This window comes from Sinocyclocheilus grahami, unplaced genomic scaffold (assembly GCF_001515645.1).
Source record: "Sinocyclocheilus grahami isolate Dianchi unplaced genomic scaffold, SAMN03320097.WGS_v1.1 scaffold1357.1, whole genome shotgun sequence".
Taxonomy (NCBI): domain Eukaryota; kingdom Metazoa; phylum Chordata; class Actinopteri; order Cypriniformes; family Cyprinidae; genus Sinocyclocheilus; species Sinocyclocheilus grahami.
In genome coordinates this window covers 204,256-228,323 of record NW_015506536.1, presented here as the reverse complement: position 1 = coordinate 228,323, position 24,068 = coordinate 204,256, and the positions used below count along the sequence as shown (strand labels likewise).

General features: G+C 41.0%; 1 protein-coding gene across 1 annotated transcript in view; it reads right to left on the bottom strand.

The window, feature by feature from the left end:
• Positions 1–6,091: 6,091 nt before the first annotated feature.
• LOC107569546 (delta-sarcoglycan-like) overlaps positions 6,092–24,068 on the bottom strand; it is a 183,376-nt gene continuing 165,399 nt past the window's right edge. Inside the window, exon 7 of the mRNA XM_016255664.1 lies at positions 6,092–6,713. Coding sequence (XP_016111150.1) covers positions 6,540–6,713 — 174 coding nt within the window. The 3' untranslated portion in view covers positions 6,092–6,539. The remainder of the gene's footprint in view (positions 6,714–24,068) is intronic.

Genomic DNA, 24,068 nt, shown 5'->3' with positions numbered 1-24,068 from the left:
CCCACCTCAGCTTGAGAGCCGAGAGTGCTGCTCCTGAGAACTCCATATGCAACAATACTGAGTTGTTAGGCCCATTCTGTCGCCTCCTTGATCAGTTGCCTCTATGGTGGGACCCTGTTGTTCCCTGTTGAAATATGTGATCCCCTTTTAAGCTGGATCCCATTTCTGATGTACCATTTGCGGTCAATCTGCTGATTTTGCAGACATGGCCGTGCTCCCCTCACTTCCGGAGGGTCTAAGGTTGTTAGGCCTCTCTCTGCCTCTTTGAGCACGCCACTCCCAATTGAGCATCTGAGGTCTCTCCTCAGGTTGTTAGGGCTCTCTCTGCCTCCCTGTTAGGCTTCTCTCTTTGTTGGTGAGTTTAGCAGTGCTCCCCTCACCTTAGCTTTGAGCACGCCACTCCCAAGTAAGCATCTAAGGTCTCCTCTCATCGGGTCCTCCGATCCTTGGAGCTCCATTGAGCAGCAGCCTCAGGTTCTTAGGCCTCTGTTATGGTGCTCTCTTTGTTGGTCGAGCTTAGCAGTGCTCCCCTCACCTAGAGGGTCACCTATGAGCACGCTGCTCCCAGTTTGTGCATCAGAGTGCCCTCCTAGTTTTGGAGTTGGGCCTCCGCTCCTTTGAACTCCGATTAGCAGTCATGCCAGGTTGCTGGGCCTTCTTCTGCCTCCCTGGTGGGTTGCTTGTTGAGCGAGTTAGCTGTGCTCCCCTCACCATGGAAGAGGTCTCTTGCAAGCACACCGCTCACTTCGGAGCATCTGATTCCCTCTCATTTGAGAGTCGAATCCTACACACTGTGGGCTTCGCTGGATAGCACATCAGGATTCTGCCTTCCTCTTAGGCTGCTCTCTAGGTGAGCTCAGCAGTGCTCCTCTCACTTCCCAGTCGGGCACTTGTGTCCCCTCTCGGTCTGAGAGCTGGGTGCTACGCCCCCTTTCAACATTTGATATGTTATCTATATTCTATTGTGAATAAAATATAAGTTTATGAGATTTGTAAATTATTCCATTCCTTTTTTACTCACCATTTGTACAGTGTCCCAACTTTTTTGGAATTGGGTTTGTATTTATGCATGAGTAGATGCTCCGGAGTCTGTTCTGTGACTGCTATGGTTGAGTTGGCGATACTCCCCTCACATGGAGGGTTTTTCTATGAGATGCATCTTTTCAATCTACATGCGCTCTGATTGAATTCAGCCTCCCGCTGAATTAATTGTCACTCCTTGAGCGTGCCACAGTAACGTAGGGTCTTAGGCCTGTCAAAGTGACAATTTTGGTTACCCTTTAGTAACGGTGTTTTTAAATCCATGCTATTGTAAGTGCACACTCTGAGCTTCTGTGCACTTTCTAAAATCCACATTGTGGTAAGTGTACATGCTAGGCATTCTGCACAGTTTTTAAAATCCTGTATGGTAAGGGTTATGCGCTGTCAGCCTCGTTTCCTTTCTCTGAGTTGGTTAGGCCCCGGTTTTCACCTTGGGCTCCACTCAAATTATGTATCCCTGTTGATATATTTCTGAGCAGATTCCTTTGAGGGGATATGGCCAGGGGCCTCATTTATCAACAGTGCGTACGCACAAATGTGTGCGTAATGAGTGCGTAAGAACAGTTTCACGCAAAGTGTGGGATCTACCAACTTGTACTTATACGTAGAAATGTGTGTAAATATGAGCACACCTCTGAGCATGCATACGCAGAGAATCTAGTGGTAGAATAGCAACACAACACATAAAAAGCATTTAAGAGTGTCACGGTATGCATTAAGCAATCCACATATGTCCTGTGTTTCCTTTAATTATAAAACACTCAATTTATCATTTGTCTGGTTTTAAACAGACAATCTGCGTAATTGGTGTCAAACCCTATAAAAGACAAATGCAATGGCTTATCTTGCATTATTGGAAGACTTGGCAAACAATGCGCTCCGCAGAAAACGCGTTTTCAAAGACCACGCTGAGATTGAGAGCACAGAACGGCTTCTCTGTCGGTACTGCTTTCTTTGCCATGATTTCAGTGAGGACACATACATTCACATTATTTATAAAAGGGAGGTGTTATAAGATGTCACCATATATGGTTAATTGGAGGCGTTTCCGAATGCTAACTCGACAGATCTTTGGTAGCAACACCCTGCTCAACACCTTGCTTTTTTCTGATTCCAAGCCTTTGAACTCTGCCCTAGGCTCGGGCTTCCCAGCCCTTATCAGGTAAGTTGTTTAGGGTATGCAGCGCAGGGCCTTGGCTGGAGGGAATCTGACAGCCGTCAAGGCGTCCTAGGGGCAACTCCCATGGCTATGGTAGAGTTGGTACTTAGTGCTCGCCGTGGTTTCTGGCATGCACTCCCCTCAGCATGGCGGCGTGGGTATACCGTTCCCCATAGCCAACCCTAGAGGATGCAGTTCGAAGTTCCCTCGGAAGGGAATGTCTCAGGTTACGTATGTAACCATGGTTCCCTGAGAAGGGAACGAGACACTGTGTCCTCTAGTTCCCTTGCCATGCTTCGGACGCAAGCTTCAGATGAAGAAGCGGATGACGTGTTATCCCGGCACCCTTTTATACTGTGATCGCGCCAGCTAATGACATCATAGGCTGTCGCTAGCCAATGTTATTGTCGTTTTTAGATGTATGGTTTAGACACCGGTCACACTGAAGACGTTCCCCATAGCGACCCCTAGAGGACGCAGTGTCTCATTCCCTTCTCAGGGAACCATGGTTACATGCGTAACCTGAGACGTTTAACTATGTGAAATTGGCCCTTATCCACTTTTTCTTTTGTCAAGTTTATTGGATCAGTTTAGGTTGCAACTCACTTCATAAATACAAACTGTATACATTAAGATATAATACATTTAAAATAGATAGATGACATATTTATTTGCATCAATAGATTTCTCTCTACAACCAAGTATGTTTTGCATAGAATATGCGAGGATTTTTTATCACAGTTACCTCCCAAAAAAAAAGAAAAAGTTTCCAGTCATCACAAAATGTCAAACAAAAGTTTAACATCACTGAATTTCTGAAAAGTAGTCACCAAAAGCCTGAAAGACCAAAAACAGGATAAAATGCTGCACACAATTTGGATAATAATAATAATACTAATAATAAAAGAGCCCCAGCTTCAACCCAAGGCATTTCGTTTTGTAATGTTAGCTGTTTATGTAATCCAATTATCACATTTTATTTACACACATGTATACATATGTAAATATGTATGCATCCAGTATAGCCATCACATACTGAAAGCTAGGTTATGCTAGAGCTGAGGTGTAGTTTTATTATCAATAAATATATGAAAAATGTTGTGCCCCTCGTACAAAATCATACATACACATTGTTCAGATGTAACGTCTGCATTAAGCAACATTTGGGAGAAGAGAGGAAACTAAATGCCATTAATATAATAATAATTATATATATATATATAATTATATATAATTTTTTTCTGAACACTTAAATGGCTGTAGATAAAACCTTTATTTAGCACAAAAATTTATCAAACATGATATGAGCACATCAAACAACATAAGTATCTGTCCTAAAGTCCTGCTTTTAGTTGAGTCATTTAACACAGGGGAAACCTTAAACATACAGGATAACAGTACATATAATGTTTTTTTCTATTACCTCAAAAAAATAAAAGAAAAGAAAAGAAAAAAAAAATAAAATCACTGGGCTGTCTTGTCTGTCATTGGCTTCTGTCTTTTAGTATCATGCAAGAGTTCATTACAATAGCAAACACACACACACACCCGCACACTCTGTCTCTTTACCCATAGCATTTAGTATGTTAATAGGATGTCAACAATTGCTAGGGGCTTCAGCTTTTATAACACAATGCTATCACTCCAAATTAATTCAGATTTAGTGGGCAAGTGGCAATGAATACAGTGAGAATCAGGGTTTTTTATATTTCAGAGAAATATTACCAATTGGAGTGTAAAATGTAATTACACAGTAGAGAATATTTAATGTTGCACAGGGTCAGTTGAGATCTACATTAAAAACAACTTTAATGTCAATAACTTTTTTTGCATTCTGGCATACAGTGTATATGTACACTGTTGTTCAAAGTTTGGGGAGGTTTACTTCAGCAATAATAATAATTCAGCAATAAATTACTTAATACAATAATGATTAAAAAAAGTTAAAAATAATTAGGCAAGGATTACTTATTGATCAAAAGTAACAGTAAATATTAATAAACATTTTTATTATTACTAAATATTAATATTTTAAATAAATGCTGTTCTTTTGAAATTTTTATTCATCACAGATTCCTGATAAAAAAGTATCATGATCATAAATGTTTTAAACAGCAGAACCCTATCTACATTGATAATAATATGAAATGTTAATTGATTTATAAAGGGTAATGTGACAGTGAAGACTGTAATAATACCTGCTGAAAATTCAACATTGCCATCACTGGAATAATTACATTTTAATGGATATTAATATAGAAAACCATTATTTTAAATGGTAATAATATTTCCTTATCTTCCTTTATTGTATTTTGGGTAACACTTTCTATGAAGCCCATATTTATAACACATTATAAGGGTATTCTTAAGGCATTATAATGAATGCATAATGCATTATAAAAGACCTTATATGTTATATCATCTTATAAATAATCATAACAATTATAATACATTATAATGCTTACACATTTGTGATTATGTTTTAAGATTGACTATTTATAACAAACAATGAACACCATATAAAATCTATTTTTATATTTATAATGGACTATATATCTTGACATTGTTTATTTAAGATCTGCACAGTATCTTACTACATCTTGTAAGTGGTTAGGTGTGGAGTGTTATTTGAGTATTCCCTGTGAGGCTAATATTAATTTTGATGTGAGCTAGTTAATAATTTCAACTGAAAAAAATCAACTAACTCTCATTAGAGTATTAGTAGGCTTAGGTTAAGGTTAGGGTTGGTAGAATGTTGATGTACTTGCAAAGTTACTCATAGTCAGTTTGTTTGTTGGGGAACCGTCAAAATAATCAAACTGATATTACATTAAAAATAGTTCAAAGCAAATATGTCTTATTACACATCCATCTGATCTAATATCTGATCTTATGGCTGTTTGAGAAAAAAAATATTATTATTACTATATTTATAAGTGGTCTTTGATGGCTTTAAGTAAAGTAGCATAAGAAAGATGGCAAGATATGAGACTTACGATACATTATAACTATGAGAAATATAATCCATTGTAACTTAAGTGGATGCAACATGTTCACTGTGTGTTATAAATCATCATACTCTTAAAAGCTATAACCACAAATAAGTAAATGTTATAAAACATTAAAACGTCTTATAAATATTCATAAGATGATATAACATATTATAAGGGTTTTTATAATGCATTATGCATTCATTATAATGCCTAAAGAATACCCTTATAATGTATTATAAATATGGGCTTCATAGAAAGCGTTACCGTATTTAAAAAAAAAAAATGCAGCTTGCTGAGACTTTAAAACATTAAACAATCTTACAGACCCCACACTTTGAACAGTAGTGTATATACGCATAAAAACAATCTTGGGAATTGGGAAGTGTGAACATTCAATTCCTTCATTTTCAGCAGTTTCTTGTTATACAACATAATGACAGCTTTGCTTTTTGGTTTGGATGTCTCTGGTTTGTTTACCACATTTTAGTGTTGAATTATACAATAAGAACAAAATTCAGATTTAACTCACACAAAAACATTAAAAACATCCACACATCAAGAAATTGTTTCTTCCAATTTCAACTTTTCCTCATTGTATGCCAAGCCAATAACAAACTTTGAAACAAAATCTGAAATATCCTCTTCTCTTGAAACAAAATCCGAAATATTCTCTTCTCTTTTCCAAATTAAAGCAGAAATCAGCACATTACGTGAGTTTGAGATCACTGGTTTCTCAACTTTTTTTATGCAATTAAGCTGCATAACAATGTTGTAAATATTGTGGGAGCAAAAGGCAAGTAACTTAAATGCAAGTCTCCTTGTATAAATAAAAGTCAGTGGGGTGTGCTGCTTGCCACGAGTGCATTGAATTAAGGCACAGGCACTGTTCTCCTTTTTGAACAGAGTGGGTGTATGGATTTTATCCCAGTGTAAGCACAGTTTGGGTATAGGTGATCACCGTCATGAGAGGCATCCCAGATTGAGGACTGTAGATGAAGACCTTTAATAATAAAACATTTATTTTTTTAAAAGAAGAAAACTGTCATATTTATGTGGTGTACACAAGATAAAGCACCCATGGTACTTTCCTCAGCAAAAAAATTAAATAAAAAATTTATTCTGATGAGTAAAAGCAAGGTCGGAATGGCGACTGTCGAATGGTTTTCTGGTGATCACTATAAAAGTTTCTCGTTCAAACATTGTTTTACGAAGTATTTTCATTAATCTTGAGGAAGTCCTTTTCATTTCTTGTCAACATTGAATTCTTCAAGAGGAACAAGTCCTCTGTATCTGTGATTGTGTCTGTCTGTGTGTGTGTGTGTGTGTGGAAGGGTTTTTGTGAGTATCTAGAGGCATAAGTTGCTGCTGATCTGACAAGTGGAGCCAGTTCCTGCTTGTGATAGGAAGAGTTTTCCATTGGGACAGACACACACCTCAAAGACAGTCTGTCTATTTCCAGAGGGGGAGGGTTTTCCCTCTGGTAGACGTAGGAGCTTGATTTTCCTGGCATCCAAGCTGATCTAAAGAGAGAAGGGAGGAGGGTTTAAAATTTATTTCATTGTTTCATATTATAGCTACCTTATTTAAACGATCCTTCAAACAGTTTATGCTACTTTTCATGAAAACACACAATATGTACAACATCCAGGGCTTTTTTTTCATTCATTCATTCATTAATTCTCAACCCTGTTACTAAAACTTGGGACACGTCTAAAAGTGTGATTTTCATTTCTATAAACATTTACATCAACATCAAAATTAAATAATACTAATCTAGTTTGAGACCTTACAAAAATAATTTCTGTAAATAATAATAAAAAATTATTACAAAATAAAATGGGGTGGGGGTGATTGCAACCATTTTTTTTAGTAGTAATAAAATTAGTAATAAAACTACTAAAAACAAAATTAGTAATAACATGTAATAATAAAATTATTACAAATAATTACAAACATTTTACAGCAATGAACTGAATAGTAATTCAATAGATTTTCAAAATTATGTTGAGATGATTTTATAACATTGGTACATATGACTTAAATAGCTGGATAGAACAGAGAAGGTCAAGACCTCTGAGGTTGACAGGCCAAAATCACTATTTAAAACTAACTACATTTCATGTTTGATTAATTTTGTTACATAATATATAATGAAATGGTTCTCACTTCAAATAAAGACATGGGATTTGTGAAGTGATTTGATTTGAAAAGTGCCTTATACAGAGGTAAAGATTACTTGTTGGTTTATTTTCCTCTTATACCATCTAGAACTCTCAAACTGTAGATCCAAAAAGACCACAATTGTCATTTTATTGAACAAAATATCCCATCCCATAAGGTGTTCATCCAAAGTCAAGTCCTTTAACTTCCTACATCCAATCAATTGTAGCAGTTTCAGTGACATAAGCACTCCAGTAAATCTCGATTAGACATACTTTTAGGCCTTTTCCCGAGCTGAACCCATCTCATTTCTCACTTTCTATTTTTCATGGGACCCTTGAAAAAGCAAATATTACCATGGCTGAGAGTGGAGCTAGTGAAGGTATAAAAAGGTAAGAGGAGTCATTACTGACAGCCTCAAGGAAGCATTCCTGTCAAATGACCTGAAACACTTTTTAAGTAGGGGTCTCAGCTGACTTTCCCAGACATCTGCTACCGAGCAAATTTGAGACGCTTTTTTTCCCTCTAAGGTGGGTGATGCGCAAACCTCCACTCTAACTGAGGTGGAACTGTCAAGGGGTCGCTGGAGCTGGTGGAGGTGTCTGTTTCTCCTGGTAAAAAGGAGCGACAATTGAAAGTGCATTTCATTTGGGTACTGGAGTGGAATATGTGACAGATGGGAGAAAGTCAAGAAAGCATAACCTGAAACTACGAGAGAGGATTCAAGCCTTGTCCCTTGTCCTCACTGATAATGTTTATCTATCAATATGCAAGTCAATTGCAAAAACCCAGGGGCATAGCAATTATTATAAATGAGGGACATGTCCCCCAGCACTGTTGACTGCATTGAAATGCTGAAATGTCTGCATTGGTTAATACTTTTTTTGTGAGAAGGCAGGGATAATTGTAATACTTTGGTAATTTCTTTAAAATATTTTTCTACTAAAGCTTTGAAATTCACAACTTTGATATGTCATTTTTAAGTACATTTTTAACTTAAGTTGAACACAACTAAAATAGAAATACACAAAGTACTGACATTCTGTGTAATTGTAACAGGGGTCTGTGATAATTGTAACATTACTGTACAGTGCACAACATCCTCAAAAACTAGGCATATTACACAATTATTAAGAACAGGCAATATCGTGACATCAAACTGTATGTAAAAAGTCAATGAGTATTTTTTAAATGCACAATAGCAACAGGAACATTTTTTTTTGGGGGGGGGGGTAATACTGTCATGAAAACATAAAAACAACCAGAGGACAACCCCAAAAAGCATAGTTACTGAGTGTAACACGAGATAACTTTAAAAGTATTTAACTTATTTATTGCAAATTAAATTATGAGCTGATAATATGATAATATATTAGGAGGATGATGAGAATTTAAATTTGCTTATATAGGCAAGATCCTGTATGGAAGCACATTTCTGCCCAAAAGTACAAAAATTACAACAGGATTAAAATAAGAAATAAAGTCATACTATGAAATGTAAAGTCACAATTTTGCCAAATAATGTTGCGGTTGTGAGTAAAGTCATAATAACCATTTTATTTAATCTAAAGCAGAAAATGAACCTCCATAGCTTATAGTTATGCTTGTTGACCCTTAATCCTTAAAGAGCAGGTCATATGGGTTTTTGAAAAATATCTATTTAGCAGTTTATAACGTAGCTATCCTTAAATGAAAACAATCTGCAAAGTTGTTAATCAAAAAAGTGCATGATAAATAAAGATATTGTCTCTCAAAAGAGAGAGTCGATTCTGAATCGCCTTAATGAGTCGTCATATTTTCTAATCTTTTGCCTGTTACCAGTATACGTTGCTGGGTAAAACATTTGCATAATCCCCGCCTGCCTCCAAAATACAAACAGAGTCTGACCTGCCAACAAACACTTGTGCTAGTTAGTGTGTTTACATCATGTTGAGAAGACGCTGTGTTCAAGGATACCACAGAAATACAATTTGAACCTTTTGTTGTGTGCATGTCATTTTACCTGCTTCTCTAATCTTGGCTTTTATCGTATATTTCCAATTCAGTGCTCAAAATATAAAGTTTTCTGTGCAAATATGTGATGTACACCTAGTGCAGCTTTACGTTTCCAGGTAAAGCACGAAATTACTGTCTTACTGAAGTAGTTCTGATAATTCGCTGTGAACCCACTATTTTCTAAGAATGTGTCAATTAATGTAGACTGATTTTGTTCTAATTACTTTGTTTAATAATAATGTAGTGTAGTGCACAGACTTTAAAATCATTGTGAAATTACAGAAATTAACATTACAGTAGACATATTTTGGTTTACAAACTGTATTGTTTCATCAGTTAGTCACGTTAGCACTCGGCTAACGTATCCACCATTATTGTTTTAAGTGTTCGCAGTTTAGCAGCTAAACTTTAGCTGTGGGCACGATTAGTTTGCATAAGTGTTTTGTATTTTATGTCATTATTATAAGAACGGATTGTAGCACTATATTATTGTTTTATGCAAAGGTGCTTTGTCAATTGTAGCGCTTGCTATCTTGCTCAAAGACTCCTCTCTGTGCCAATCACAGCAGGCTTGGCCAGTTGATCAGTGAGAGAAGAGTAGGCTTATGGGAGGGAGGGGTTTGCTCCAAACTTGCTTGGAACAAATCGTTTAGAAATCATTGGCAAATGACTCTAATATTAAGTGTATATTCTGAGAAAAATACAATGTTTTCTGACCTTAGATGCATTTAAACATGTTGTAGGGGACTCCAACACAATATTAGGACACTTTAAAATACCATATGACCTGCTCTTTAATCTATTTTTTTATGCCTTAATGACTCCCTCCATTTTTAAAATAATTCCCTAACTGGGAAAATGTCTCGGGTTACGCATGTAACCATGGTTCCCTATCTGTCGGTCACTAGGAGTTATGTCGTGACGACATTAGGGGTCTAACTTGGGAGCCCAATCATCTCTGAGTTTAAGAGAAAACGCCAATGAAAATTGGCTAGTGGATTTTGCACGGTCCTAGCATTTCATTCGGTGTGCCGCCGGGGGATCAGATGTCGATTGCAGCATCGGGGGATGGGGTATTGACCTCTGAGGATGAAGGTTCAGCGGGGCTGCCCCCCTTGGGTGTTGTCGCCACTGCTGAATCGGACCCAGAGTTGACGGCCATGCTTGCCCGGGCAGCAGTGAGCATCAGGCTGGAGGTGAATACACCGCCCAGCCCTGAGCGCTCGCGGCTGGACAATTGGTTTCTCGGTACGGAGCGCGAGCTGTGCCCCCTGGGGGTGAGAGCCTTATATACCCGTATGCACGGGGTGCACGTATGCTCAGTGTGCATAATCCACTAGCCGACTTTCATTGTCGTATTCTCTTAAATTCAGAGATGATTGGGCTCTTAAGTTAGAGCCCTAATGTCGTCATGACATACCTGAGAGGGAACGAGACACTACGTCCCTAGGGCAGAGGTCCCCAACCACCAGGTCGCGACCCAGTGCCGGGCCGTGAAAGAGTTGCTACCGGGCCGCGAGAAAGCAAAATTACACTCAATTATTTATTGTGCGTTTCCCCTTTAAGAGCCAATATCCAAATTTACATTGGGGCGCTATATCAGAAAAACGTCAGTTCCACACTTTAAGGTTCAGCTAATATTAAAATGAGTGGGAAACAAACATCTCTTGAAAGGTTCTTAAGTGGAGGAGGTAAGAAAAGAAAAAATTATAATGACAACGAAGAGACGAAAAATGAAAAAAAGTGGAAAAAGAAAGCCGCCTTTAACCGAAAATATGATGATTGCTATCTAAAATACGGTTTTGTCTCTACTGGCAGTTCACATGCTCCAAATCCTTGTGTATAATTTGTGGAGAAAAATGATCTAATGAGTCAATGGAGCCCTCAAAACTGCTACGGCATCTTGAAACTAAACACCCAGCACTGAGAGACAAACCGTTGGATTATTTTGAACGGAAAAAACGTGAACAAATGGGGCAACAGCAACTGTTAAAAGCGACCACATCTACAAATATAGCTGCACTGAGATCATCCTACTTGGTGGCTGACCGTAACGCTAAAGCTAAGAAGCCCTTCACCATTGGGGAATAACTGATTTTGCCAGCTACTAAAGACCTTTGCAGTGAAATGTTCGGTGAAGCTGCAGCTAACAAGATAGGCCAGATTCCTCTTTCAGCAACCACTGTCACACGGAGAATTGATGAGATCGCAGAGAACATTGAATGATGTTTTATTAACAAGGTTCGGGAGGAGCGTGTCAGATACTTAGCCTAATTAACACAGGTGGAGTGCACTCAAGTTAATCAACACCATGATATAAATACAGCTGACTAACCTCTATCCATTGACGGTTTATCAGCATTCGGTTTGCACCTTTTGTCATTATATCTCAGACTCAGCTTCTCCCATCTAAACGACGAGACCTATACTGGCGATTTTTCGGTTCTCCAGCCAATCTGCCGGCCCCAGAATCGCTCCTTCTCAGCCAGACACCGCTGCCGAGCTCCAGGCTTCATCGCGGCCACTGCTCTCTGCTCGACCAGCCACACGCTCTCCACGACGCCAAGGCTTAACCTCGCCTCTACCGGCATCACTTCCATTTTTTCCCCCCTGGCATCCTCTTATCTTTCGGCTGTGCCTACAATTCCTCCAATCGGAAAGTGGACCGCATTTAAGCCTGAGGCAAACGCTGATTAATTCCGATGCACCGTCCTCGCGAAGGGTAAACAAAGCGGATTTGTACGATCTAAGTTATTCGTCTCCCAGCAATCAGCCAACCTCACTCCTAAATCTACTCCAGCAGAGCAGCCAATATTTCGAGCAAAGTTCGCAAGGCCCCGAACTCGTCTCGCTCGAAACCACCATCGCCCCGCACAAGACCCGGCTCTCCTTAAGCGCTGGGTCACAGCGGCAGGCCTTCAACGAGCCTGGGCCACGCCCCAGATCTTACCGCAGCAAAGCCTCACTTGCTTCCCGCTTCGGCTCAACCTTTCTCCGCGGCTCTTTTGGTGCAGCGTCGTATGCAGCCTGGCCTCCAGCTCTTGTAGCAGACTCTAGCACGAGGCCGCTTCCGCTAGCTACACAGGCCGTGTTGCAAATTAATTTTAGGTAAAGTCGCTAAAAGGCAGGTCGTTTTGTTGCTAAAAGTTGTTAAATGACGTTGTGACAAAAGGATGTTGATGTCATTTTGTAACCATGATGCAAACTGCGTAGAATACACAAAGAAAATACTCAGATTTTCGGAATTAATTTTCACTAACATTTTTCCTGTATTTTAAACTACACATTTCACTCAGATAAACGGATGAAAAAGATTGATTTTCGAGAAAATAAGTTCAACTGTGTACCAAAATGATTAATGATTATAGGCACAAACTAACAACTAGGATTACCATAAAATAAACTATTATTATTGAACAAGCGCAACTAGCAACCTAATTCACGTGACGTGAGTATTGCTAGGCACCTCTCTCCAAGTCTCTAGCCGACTTGCCGCTTGGCTAGCTTTTCAATACTTTCTTCTTTGGGTGGTTAAGAGGAAAATGCATGTCTTTTTAACATCTAATAACTTTTTAAAGATGCTAAAAGTTGTCAAATACATTTTTAAATGGGTAAATTCGCTCCCATAGTGTACACTAGCGTGAGGCTGCCTCCGCTCGCATCACAGACCAACACATCTCTTTATTTTCCTCCATTTTTTCTCTTACGCTTCTCTCAGTTTCCCACCTCAAGCCCAAGAGGTCGATATTAAGTGTGAGGCTGCCTCCCCCAACAATTGTGGCCTCTGCTCCTCTCCCTCAGCTCTTTACTTCATTTAAAATCAAAATATTCTCTTTTATAGCAACATTATTGCCCATCCCACCGAATGCTGTTGCCTTGGAGCCACCTCCAGTGGCTCACAACATCCGAGCACAGATCCTGGCAGGTGCGGACATAGACCCCTCATCTAAGGCAATCACTAACGATTAATTGGGTAACCGAGTTATCGGTTGATTATTCTGATGATTAATCACATAATTATAATTTATATTTATGGTAGAAAAATAGGCCTAATTAAACAATAGCCTTTAAAAATGACCTGAAATATATACATAATAGCAATGATGCCATAATAATTGGTCCAAATAAAGTATCAAAAGCAAGTAACCACATGGTTCTGTTGAACAAAACTTAACATAATGTATTATAAACAATGTAATGTACATTCACATTATATAAAAAGCCTACAAAGGGCACCAATGTTCTGACAATCGTTTCTACATTGATCTTCTGTCTGATGCAGTGAGTCTTGATCTTCCGTCAGATGTCGACGAAAGTACTCCCGGTTGGGCTTCTATACTTGCCGCCCGCAAGCAAGACTTATCAATCCGATGCCGCGAGTCTTGATCTCCCGCCGGATGTCGCAAGAGTCCTGCTTGCCGGACGGCCCAAAGCCTTTTTATCTGCCAAACCGAGAGGACCCACACGTCCTTCGTCCTGAGTCTTGATCTCCAGTTGGAGGCTTCATGGGCCCTCTCGGTCAGCCATTTTGCCCTCTGCCCACTGATTAGCAGGGGCCCGTCAGCCAGTAGGGCCCGTACGCCGACACCGTGAGCTGTTCCAGTCGAGGCAACTCAGGCCCTCCTGGTAGGGCTATACAATCACGCTGCTCCTCCCCCATCGGCCGGTAGGGCTCACCCGTTCCAATGCTGTGAGCTACTGTTGAGCATCGGCTCAAGCCCTCCCGACCTGGTGCCCCAAACCACGTAGTCCAATACCAGCAGCCTGTAGGGCCTACCCTTCCCACACATAAGTCGCTCCTACCTTCGGGCCATTCCCGAGCTCGGAGCCCTTCCCCGGACAGCACGCCAAATATGCATTACCATACTTCAGCTAATTATATGTAAGCGTGAACTTGTGAATTGATGTTTTATTAACAAGGTTCAGGAGGAGCATGTCAGATACTTAGCCTAATTAACACAGGTGGAGCGCACTCGAGAAATATGCATTACCATACTTCAACTAATTATATGTAAGCGTGAACTCGTGAAAGAGCAGTTGTTAGAAAGGGTTAACGAGTCGCCATGGTATGCATTGCAGGTCGATGAATCGACCGATGTTGACAACAATGCAATATTACTGGTTTATGAGCGATATATATTTCAAGACGATGTGCATGAGGATATATTGTGTGTACGCTCACTGCCAACTAACACAACTGGGGCAGAAATTTTCAAGTCTTTGCATGACTACTTATCAGGCAAACTTAACTGGTCATTTTGTGTTGGAATATGCACAGATGGGGCTGTTTCTATGACAGGACGGCTGTCCGGTCTCACGACCCGGGTCAAAGAATTTGCGTCCGAATGCGAGTCTACACACTGTGTCATACACCGGGAAATGCTGGCCAGCCGTAAAATGTCACCAGCACTTCACTCCGTGCTAAATGATGTTGTAAAAATAATTAACCACATCAAAGCAAATTCTTTTCGAACAGCATTGCGAAGAAATGGAAGCAGAGCACAAACACCTGTTGCTACACACCGAAGTCAGGTAGCTGTCAAGGGGTAGATCCTTAGCAAGAGTTTACGAGTTAAGAGAGCCAATACAGAGATTTTTTTCAGAATAAAAGTCACCACTGGCAGCACACTTCAGTGACGAGGAATGGATCGGTAAACTTGCGCACCTTTGTGACATGTTCAACCTGCTGAATTAACTTAATTTGTCACTGTAGGGGAGAATGACAACTGTTTTCAAATTGGCAGACAAAGTGTCTGTATTCAAAGCCAAGTTGCAACTGTGGGGACAGCGAGTGCCAAAGGGCACATTTGACATGTTTCCAGCATTGTCCGGACATTTGGGAAATAAAGAACCTGGGCCTTCTCTCTCCCAGCTGATCTGCGATCACATCGCTTTGTTGTCAGCCGAGTTTGAGCGGTACTTCCCAAATGCAAGTGATCCAAGAATTGATAAGGAATCGGTCCGTGACCCGTTTGCAAACTTCCCCCGCGAATCATCCATACCACTGCATGAAGAGCATCAGCTCATTGAACTTACAAATGACGGCAGGCTGAAAAGTTTGTTTCAGACATCCTCCCTTGCAGGCTTCTGGAGTAAAATAAAGATGGAATATCCAAAGATAGCTGTGAGGGCTCTGAAATGTTTACTTCCTTTTCGAACTTCTTACCTTTGCGAAGTGGGTTTTTCTGCACTCACAGCCACTAAAACAAAGTTACGGAGCAGACTGGACATCTGCAACACGCTTCAAGTCTCACTGTCACCCATCCCTCCTCGTTGGGATCGTATCATTGCAGGGAAACAAGCCCAGTGCTCCCATTGATTATCATTGTGAGTTTTGTTTATTTTTTCATTTATAATGATTTGTTCTAGTTTGCTGTTGCACACAGTTAATATAGAGACGTAATTAGGTAATTTCACATAAGTAATTTATTTTGTTCTGATCTTTGATGATTATTCTGTTCTGACCAATTGCGTAGCTTGAGCAAAGGCTTAACAGATAGCATACACTTTCAGAAAAGAACTCCAGAAAGCAGTCTTCATAACTTTAGTGACTTTACTGGTGATTGTTCTTCTCAATTCTTTTTATGTAAAACTACAAACAAGAAAAAAATATGTATGAACATTATGTACACATTTTCATACACATCCAGCTTAACATTACAGTTTGATTTTGTACATAGTTCCTTTTTTAACATTATTTAAAGTAATGTACATGTAAAGAAATTATATTCAAATGAGTTCCTTTAATCTACACACTTAAAAGCACTATTTAGTATAAAATTTAGCACTGAAGAAATAGGAAGTAAAGATCTATCATGCATTACTGCCATGACCTCTGACATGAGAGTAGTCAAAACCTCATAGGTAAGATGGGAAAGACAAATTTTTAGCAGCAATGCATTCAGAATGCGCCATGTTATGTGGATCATTCTTTCCCAAGCTCCTCCCATATGTTGAGTGGGGAGCATTAAATGTCCATACGCAACCTTGCTCCTGCAAGTAACCTTTTAGTTCTGGATCATCAGCATTGATGTCCAGTTCTTGACAGGCTCCGATGAAATTAGTTCCTCTGTCGGATCTAAAGTGTTTGACTGGTCCGCGAACTGCCAAGAACCGTCTGAGGGCATTAATGAAACTTGAGGTTGACATGGACTCAATGACTTCCAGATGGACAGCCCTTGTACTTAAGCAAGAGAAAATGACGAACCATCTTTTATTTCAGCGCTGCCCCCTCTAGTGCAGCGTGATATTATGTCCCATGGCCCAAAAACATCCAGGCCCACATGAGTGAATGGAGGATCCACTTTCACTCTGTTCATAGGTCAAGTCAAGTCAAGTCGTTCTTATTTATATAGCACTTTTAACAATACAGATTGTCAAAGCAACTGTACAGCATTAATTAGGAAAATGGTGTGTCAATAATGCAAAATGACAATAGTAAACATTTTCTATAAAAAATTTTCAGATAAAGGCAGTTCATCATTGAATGCAGTGATGTCATCATCCAGCTCAGTTCAGTTTAAATAGTATCTGTGCAATCAAGTCGATGATATCGCTGGAAATTAAGTGTCCCCAACTAAGCAAGCCAGAGGCGACAACGGCAAGGAACCAAAACTCCATCGGTGACAGAATGGAGAAAAAAACCTTGGGAGAAACCAGGCTCAGTTCCAGGCTGCAGCGAAGTCACATTGTGCAGAGGACTCAACTGGTTCCTGTGGTCTTGTCCCGGTGGCCGTCTAGGAGATAAGGTCTTCACTGGGGATCTGTCTCTGGGGCTCATCTAGTAGTCCTGATCTCCGCTGACATTCAGGGCTGTAGAGGTCCTCTCTAGGTGCTGATCCACCATCTGGGCTGGATACAGACTGGACCTGGTTGCTATGGTGACCTCAGAATAAGAGACAAACAGACTAATATTAGCGTAGATGCCATTCTTCTAACGATGTAGCAAGTACATCGAGTGTTATGGGAAGTGATCCCGGTTCCGGTTTTCCCTTATTAATTCAGCCTAAAAATCCTTTAACGGATTTGAATATAAGAAATGTGTTAGTGTGTTATGTGTAAACCAAGTTAAAAAGATGGGTCTTTAATCTAGATTTAAACTGACAGATTGTGTCTGCCTCCCGAACAATGTTAGATAGGTTATTCCAGAGTTTGGGTGCTAAATAGGAGAAGGATCTGCCGCCCGCAGTTGATTTTGATATTCTAGGTATTATAAAATTTCCAGAGTTTTGAGAATGCAGTGGACGTGGAGGACTATGATGCAATAAGAACTCGTTCAAATACTGAGGTGCTAAACCATTCAGGGCTTTATAAGTAATAATCAAGATTTTAAAATCAATACGATGTTTAATAGGGAGCCAGTGCTGTGTTGACAGAATCAGGCTAATATGGTCATACTTCCTGGTTCAAGTAAGAACTCTAGCTGCTGCATTTTGGACCAGTTGGGGTTGAGTATCATCAGCATAACAGTGAAAGCTAACACCATATTTCCTGATGATATCTCCCAAGGGTAACATGAAAAACGTGAAAAGTAATGGCCCTAGTATTGAGCCTTGAGGTACTCCATACTGCACTTGTGATCAATACGATGCCTCTTCATTCACTGCTACGAATTGATGGCAGTCAGCTAAGTACGATTTGAACCATGCTAATGCACGTCCACTAATGCCAAGAACGTTTTCTAGTCTATTCAATCGAATGTTGTGGTCAATCGTGTCGAATGCAGCGCTAAGAGCCAGTAGCACTAATAGAGAGATACAACCACGATCAGATGATAAGAGCAGGTCATTTGTAACTCTAATGAGAGCAGTCTCAGTACTATGATACGGTCTAAATCCTGACTGGAAATCCTCACAGATACCATTTTTCTCAAAGAAGGAATATAATTGTGAGGATACTACCTTTTCTAGTATCTTGGACAGAAAAGGGAGATTCGAGATTGGTCTGTAATTAACTAGTTCTTATATAAGTGGAATTGTTCCTCAGGGGATCTATAGCACATTATCTGGTGCGATACTGTAGCTGACGCCTGCATGGTTACAATTTTATCTGTAATAGTGTCGATCTTGGAAGTAAAATAGTTCATAAAGTCATTACTGCTGTGCTGTTGGGAAATGTCAACACCTGTTGATGCTTTATTTTTCGTTAATTTAGTCACTGCATTGAATACATACCTGGGCTTATGTTTGTTTTCTTCTAAAAGAGACAAAAAGTAATCAGATCTAGCAGTTTTTAATGCTTTTCTGTAGGATAGGGTACTTTCCTGCCAAGCAATATGAAATACCTCTAGTTTTGTTTTCCTCCAGCTGCGCTCCATTTTCCAGACTGCTCTCTTTAGGGTGCGAGTGTGCTCATTATACCACGGTGTCAGACCGTTTTCCTTAATCTTCCTTAAGCATAAAGGAGCAACCATATCTAATCTTCCTTAAGCATAAAGGCGCAACCATATCTAAAATGCTAGAAAAGAGAGAGTCCATAGTTTCTGATACATCATCAAGTTGTTCTGAGGTATTGGATATGCTAAGGAATTTAGATAAATCAGGAAGATTACTAACAAAGCCGTCTTTTGTGGTAGAAGTGATGGTTCTACCATAATTATAACAAGGAGTAGAATTTACAGTTTTAGCTAGATGAAGTTTGTATAAGACTAGATAATGATCTGAGATTATATCGCTTGACTGCATAATTTCAAGACCATCAACATCAATTCCATGTGACAGTATTAAATCTAGAGTATGATTTCGACAATGAGTAGGTCCTGATATGTGTTGTCTAACCCCAATAGAGTTCAGAATGTCTATGAATGCTGAACCCAATGCATCTTTTTCATTATCAACATGGTTATTAAAATCACCAACAATTAAAACTTTATATTCAGCCAGCACTTACTCGGATATAAAATCATAAAAGTATTTAATAAAGTCTGTATGGTGGCCTGTATACAGTAGCCAGAACAAACGTCACAGGGGATTTATCATTAACACTTGTTTCTCTGGATAATGTTATATGACTCCAGGGGGCCGACCAACGGCGGCGGAGCAGGTGGTGGAGGAGCCCGAGGCAGAGACGGAGAGCCAACGAGCCAGGGGGATGCCGAGGATCCGGGGGGCCAGGGTGTAGCCGAGGGCTCTGGTGACCAAGGCGGAGATCCAGAGATCCACGGCGGAGCCGCAACGACTGAGGACCAAGGTGGAGCTGGCGGGAGGAAGGAGCCCAACGGAGCTGGTGGGACGGAGCGACAAGGGAGCCCAGTGGAGGTGATGGATCGATGGGTGACGGTGGAGGCGAGGGAACTAGGAGCCGAGGTGGAACCACTGGGTCTACGGGCCGAGGCGGAGTCTGGGCCTCGGAGGCTGGAGGTGAGGGAGACTCCAACCACGGTGACGCTGGAGGATGGCAGGCCCGCGGGGCTCGCACCGCAATGATGGTGGGCTGAGGGCGAGCAGAGGGGCTGACAGCGGTGGAGGAGGCTGAAGCGGGTGGGAGGGCAGGCATTTTCGAGGAGCGGCCACTGGAGGGCATTTTCTAGGAGCGGGCACTGAAAGGTGCTCTTGGGCTGGAGCCCTTCCTGGGCAGAACTGGGGATCAGGAGCCCTTCCTGGGCTTAACGAGAATTCAGGAGCCCTTCCTGGGCTAAATTGGGGATCAGGAGCCCTTCCTGGGCTAAACGAGGAATCAAGAGTCCTTCCTGGGCTGAATAGGGGATCAGGAGCCCCACCATCATCATGAACTGGGGATCAGGAGCCCTTCCTGTGCTGAACGAGGAATCAGGAGCCCTTCCTTGGCTGAATTGGGGATCAGGAGCCCTTTCTGAGCCCTTCCTGGGCAGAACTGGGGATCAGGAGCCCTTCCTGGGCTGAACTGGGGATCAGAAGCCCTTTCCTGGGCTGAGCTGGGGATCAGGAGCCCTTCCTGGGCTGAACTGGGGATCAGGAGCCCTTCCTGGGCTGAACTGGGGATCAGGAGCCCTTCCTTCTTTGTTCTGGCACTTATGTCCCGCCATAGTCAGCTCACCCTCAGCCATGATGCAGGGGGCGGAGCTCCTCTCCATGGCTCACACTGTCCACGGCTTGCTCCTTCGTGGTGGGCACTGTCGCCGGCTCTCGCACCTGGTCTGACGGGTTGGGCTCAACTTCCGAGGCGATCCTCTGCTCAGTCGCTTAGCTTTGTTCTGGCTTGTGGCTGGAAATGGCTCTCCGTCATCGGTGGGCTCAGGTGGATGCTCCGTACCGCGGGGAGATGGTGGGCTGGGCTCTGGGTCTGGAGTGGATCCGGCGAGATCCTCCACGGGGCAGATGGTGAGTGGCGACCTGTTTCTCACCAGAGTCGACGGCAAAGTGTGCATTCACTATTTTACAGATGTTACTTTCATTTGATTTAGTTACTGCGTGGTAAAATATGTTTGCTATGTGGTAATTGTGTTCTTTGTTTCGATAAATTTGTACTAGTATCAGTGAACATCACAATAATGTCAATAATGTAGTTTGTGTAAACAGCATGCTTACTTTTTTATTTCAGATGTGAGAATAACAGTGCAAAAGAACCTGTTGCAAAGAGAGCCAAAGCAAATAAGCAGCCCACTCGGTCATGGAAAACAGAGACTGAAGTTGACATGTTCCACAGGCTCTGAGATTCCTGCCCGCACAAGAACCTGGACCACAGCTAAGACCATGTTATGCACACACTCCCAAAATGATGTGATAGTTATATATATTCTAAATAAACTACAAACAAAAAATAGATGCGTTTATTTTTTCCTCATTCTTTCTTGTAGCAATTCCCTCTCAGTCACACACCTGACTGAAAGGCTCATTATGCAGGCCTTTGTCTTCTCAGGTGTGAATCACATCATTATCCATTACCATTCATGCCCCCTCGCGTATTCCTTTTCTACACAAAATGTGTCTTAGAAAATTTAAATCAATATATTGTTTTCTGTGAGTGAGTAAACAAGATGATTTTCACATCATTCTGAAGCAAAAACTCTAGACTTCAAGATCCAGTTCTCAATAGTCTTGTGAACAAATGTTCTGTATGTGTTTTATGGCCTTATTTCAGTGACTTAAAAATTTTAGTTTTTCACTAAGCACGCATAAACGTTGTTTTCTCAAAAACACAATCAAATACATACATACATGCTGCCCACATATTATTGTAGCCCAGTTTGTGCTGATTATGGTGCTACTAAACTTAGGCATTAAAATGTTTATTAGCAACTGAAATAAGCACAAATGTCAGGATATGTCAAAACTTCTCCAGGGCCCAAAACACCCTCGGACCCCACAGGGTTAAACACTGGGTGATTGGGAAAACACAGGTGCAAGGAATGACTAATTAAAAGGAACACGGCACACCTGGGGAGGGAAAACACAACACAAAGAGTCCAGGGGCGTGACAATATGAAGCACCATTACTTCAAACGAGTTATACTTGAAGCCCGCCCTCTGAGAAATACTGAAAATATTGTTAAAAATTGTAGTAACACCTCCCGCTTTACCTTTTGGACGTGGCTCATGTTTATAACAGTAATCTTGGGGGGTAGACTCTTTTAAAATAATGTAATCATCAGGTCTTAGCCAGGTTTCTGTCAAACAGAGCACATCTAGGTTATGATCAATGATCATATCACTTACAAAAAGTGCTTTCATAGAAAGGGACCTGATATTCAATAAGCCAAGCTTTATCATTTGTTTATCCATATTACATCTGTCTTTTATTTGTTGAACATCAATTAAATTGTTACTCTTAAATTGGTTTGGACGTTTTTTGTATTTTCTAGTTCGGGGAACAGACACAGTCTCTATAGTATGATGTCTAGGTGAAAGGGTCTCTATGTGCTGAGAATTAACTGATTTCTGTGACGTGAGGCAGCTAGCAGATGGTCGGTTTAGCCAGTCTGTCTGCTTCCTGACTTGGGCCGCAGTTAGTCAAGTGCAAACTCTAAGACTATGTGCCATATTTCTAGACAGAAGAGCGGTACCACCCCAGGAAGGATGAAGACCATCTCTTTTCAACAGGTCAGGTCTGCCCCAAAAACTCGTCCAATTGTCTATGAAACCTATGTTATTCTGCGGGCACCACTTAGACCTCCAGCCATTGAGTGATGACAGTCTGGTATGTATCTCATCACCACGGTAAGCAGGGAGGGGACCAGAGCATATTACAGGATCTGACATCGTACTTGCAAGTTCACACACCTCTTTAATGATATTTTTTGTGATCTCCGACTGGCGAAGTCGAACATCATTAGCGCCGGTGTGAATAACAATCTTACTGAATTTACGTTTAGCATTAGCCAGCACTTTTAAATTTGCCAAGACGTCAGGCGCTCTGGCTTCTGGTAAACATTGGACTATGGTGGCTGGTGTCTCTATTTTCACGTTCCGTACAATAGAATCGCCAATAACTAGAGCACTTTGATCAGGTTTCTCAGTGGGGAGAACCTGTTTGATGTTTTTATCGAAACAGAAGAGCAGTGTTTTGCTCAAGGTGTTACAACATGTTTCGCATAAACTCCACAAAGTGTTTAGCCATCTCGGGTTTCCTTTGTAAGGTGTGCTGCAGGACATTAAGACACTTCATTGCTTGGTCTTGGTTGTTCGGCAGTGGGCTGCGAGGTAAACGGAATGGTAAGGGAGCTACCCGGTGGTTTGACTCATCTATGTACATTTCTCTCTTCATAACATCAAGGAAGACAGACAGTGAATGCTTATCATTCTCAGGAGTCCTCTGAAAGTCGTTGTCACCCAGGGGATGTGTTAAACAGCTTGTGACTGGACAGCAAGGTAGAGTGGATTGGTATTGATCATTTGGAGTACCAAACTGTTCTTTGACCTGAATTCCTTTTGAGCAGGGTGGGAAAAAATGTGCGTCCATTTTGCAGTATGTTTGTCCTGAAAACATTTGCAGTCTCGGACTTGTGTACTCCTCTCATACACACTTCTCCCACAATGACCCAGCCTAAGTCAAGATGCTGATCATATGGCATGTTACCAGGTCCATCATACTGTTCCCGAACCTTATGCACACTTAGAATGTTCCTTCCAAAAAGAAGAAGAATGGGAGTGCTTGCATCATAAGGTGGTATTTTGCCAGCCATTGGCTTGAAATTTACATTTACATTGTCATTTAGCAGACGCTTTTATCCAAAGCGACTTACAATTGGGGGATACATAAAGCGATTCTTCTTAAAGAGGCAAACAGACACAAGAAGTGGTTGTAATACCAAGTTCTTAGACATTGTTCAGATAAGTACAAGCTAGAAAGAGAAGGAATAAATAAAAAGATTTTTTTTTTTTATGATGAAGTCAAGTAGCTTCGAAAGAGATGAGTTTTCAGCTGTCGCTTGAAAATTGTCAGGGATTCAGCATTCCGGCTAGGGGTGGGAAGATCGTTCCACCAGCCAGGAGTGGTGAACGAGAATGTTCTGGAAAGTGATTTTGAGCCTCTCTGTGATGGTACCACGAGGCGTCGCTCACTAGCGGATCTCAGACTTCTGAAGGGGATGTAAATTCGTAGTAGTGAGTGGAAGTAGGCGGGTGCCGAGTCTGTGGCTGTTCTATATGCAAGCATCAACGTCTTGAACTTGATTCGTGCCGCGACCGGTAGCCAGTGCAAGGAGATAAAGAGAGGTGTAACATGGGCTCTTTTGGGCTCGTTGAAGACCAGTCGTGCCGCTGCATTCTGAATCATTTGTAGAGGTTTGATTGTGCTTGATGGAA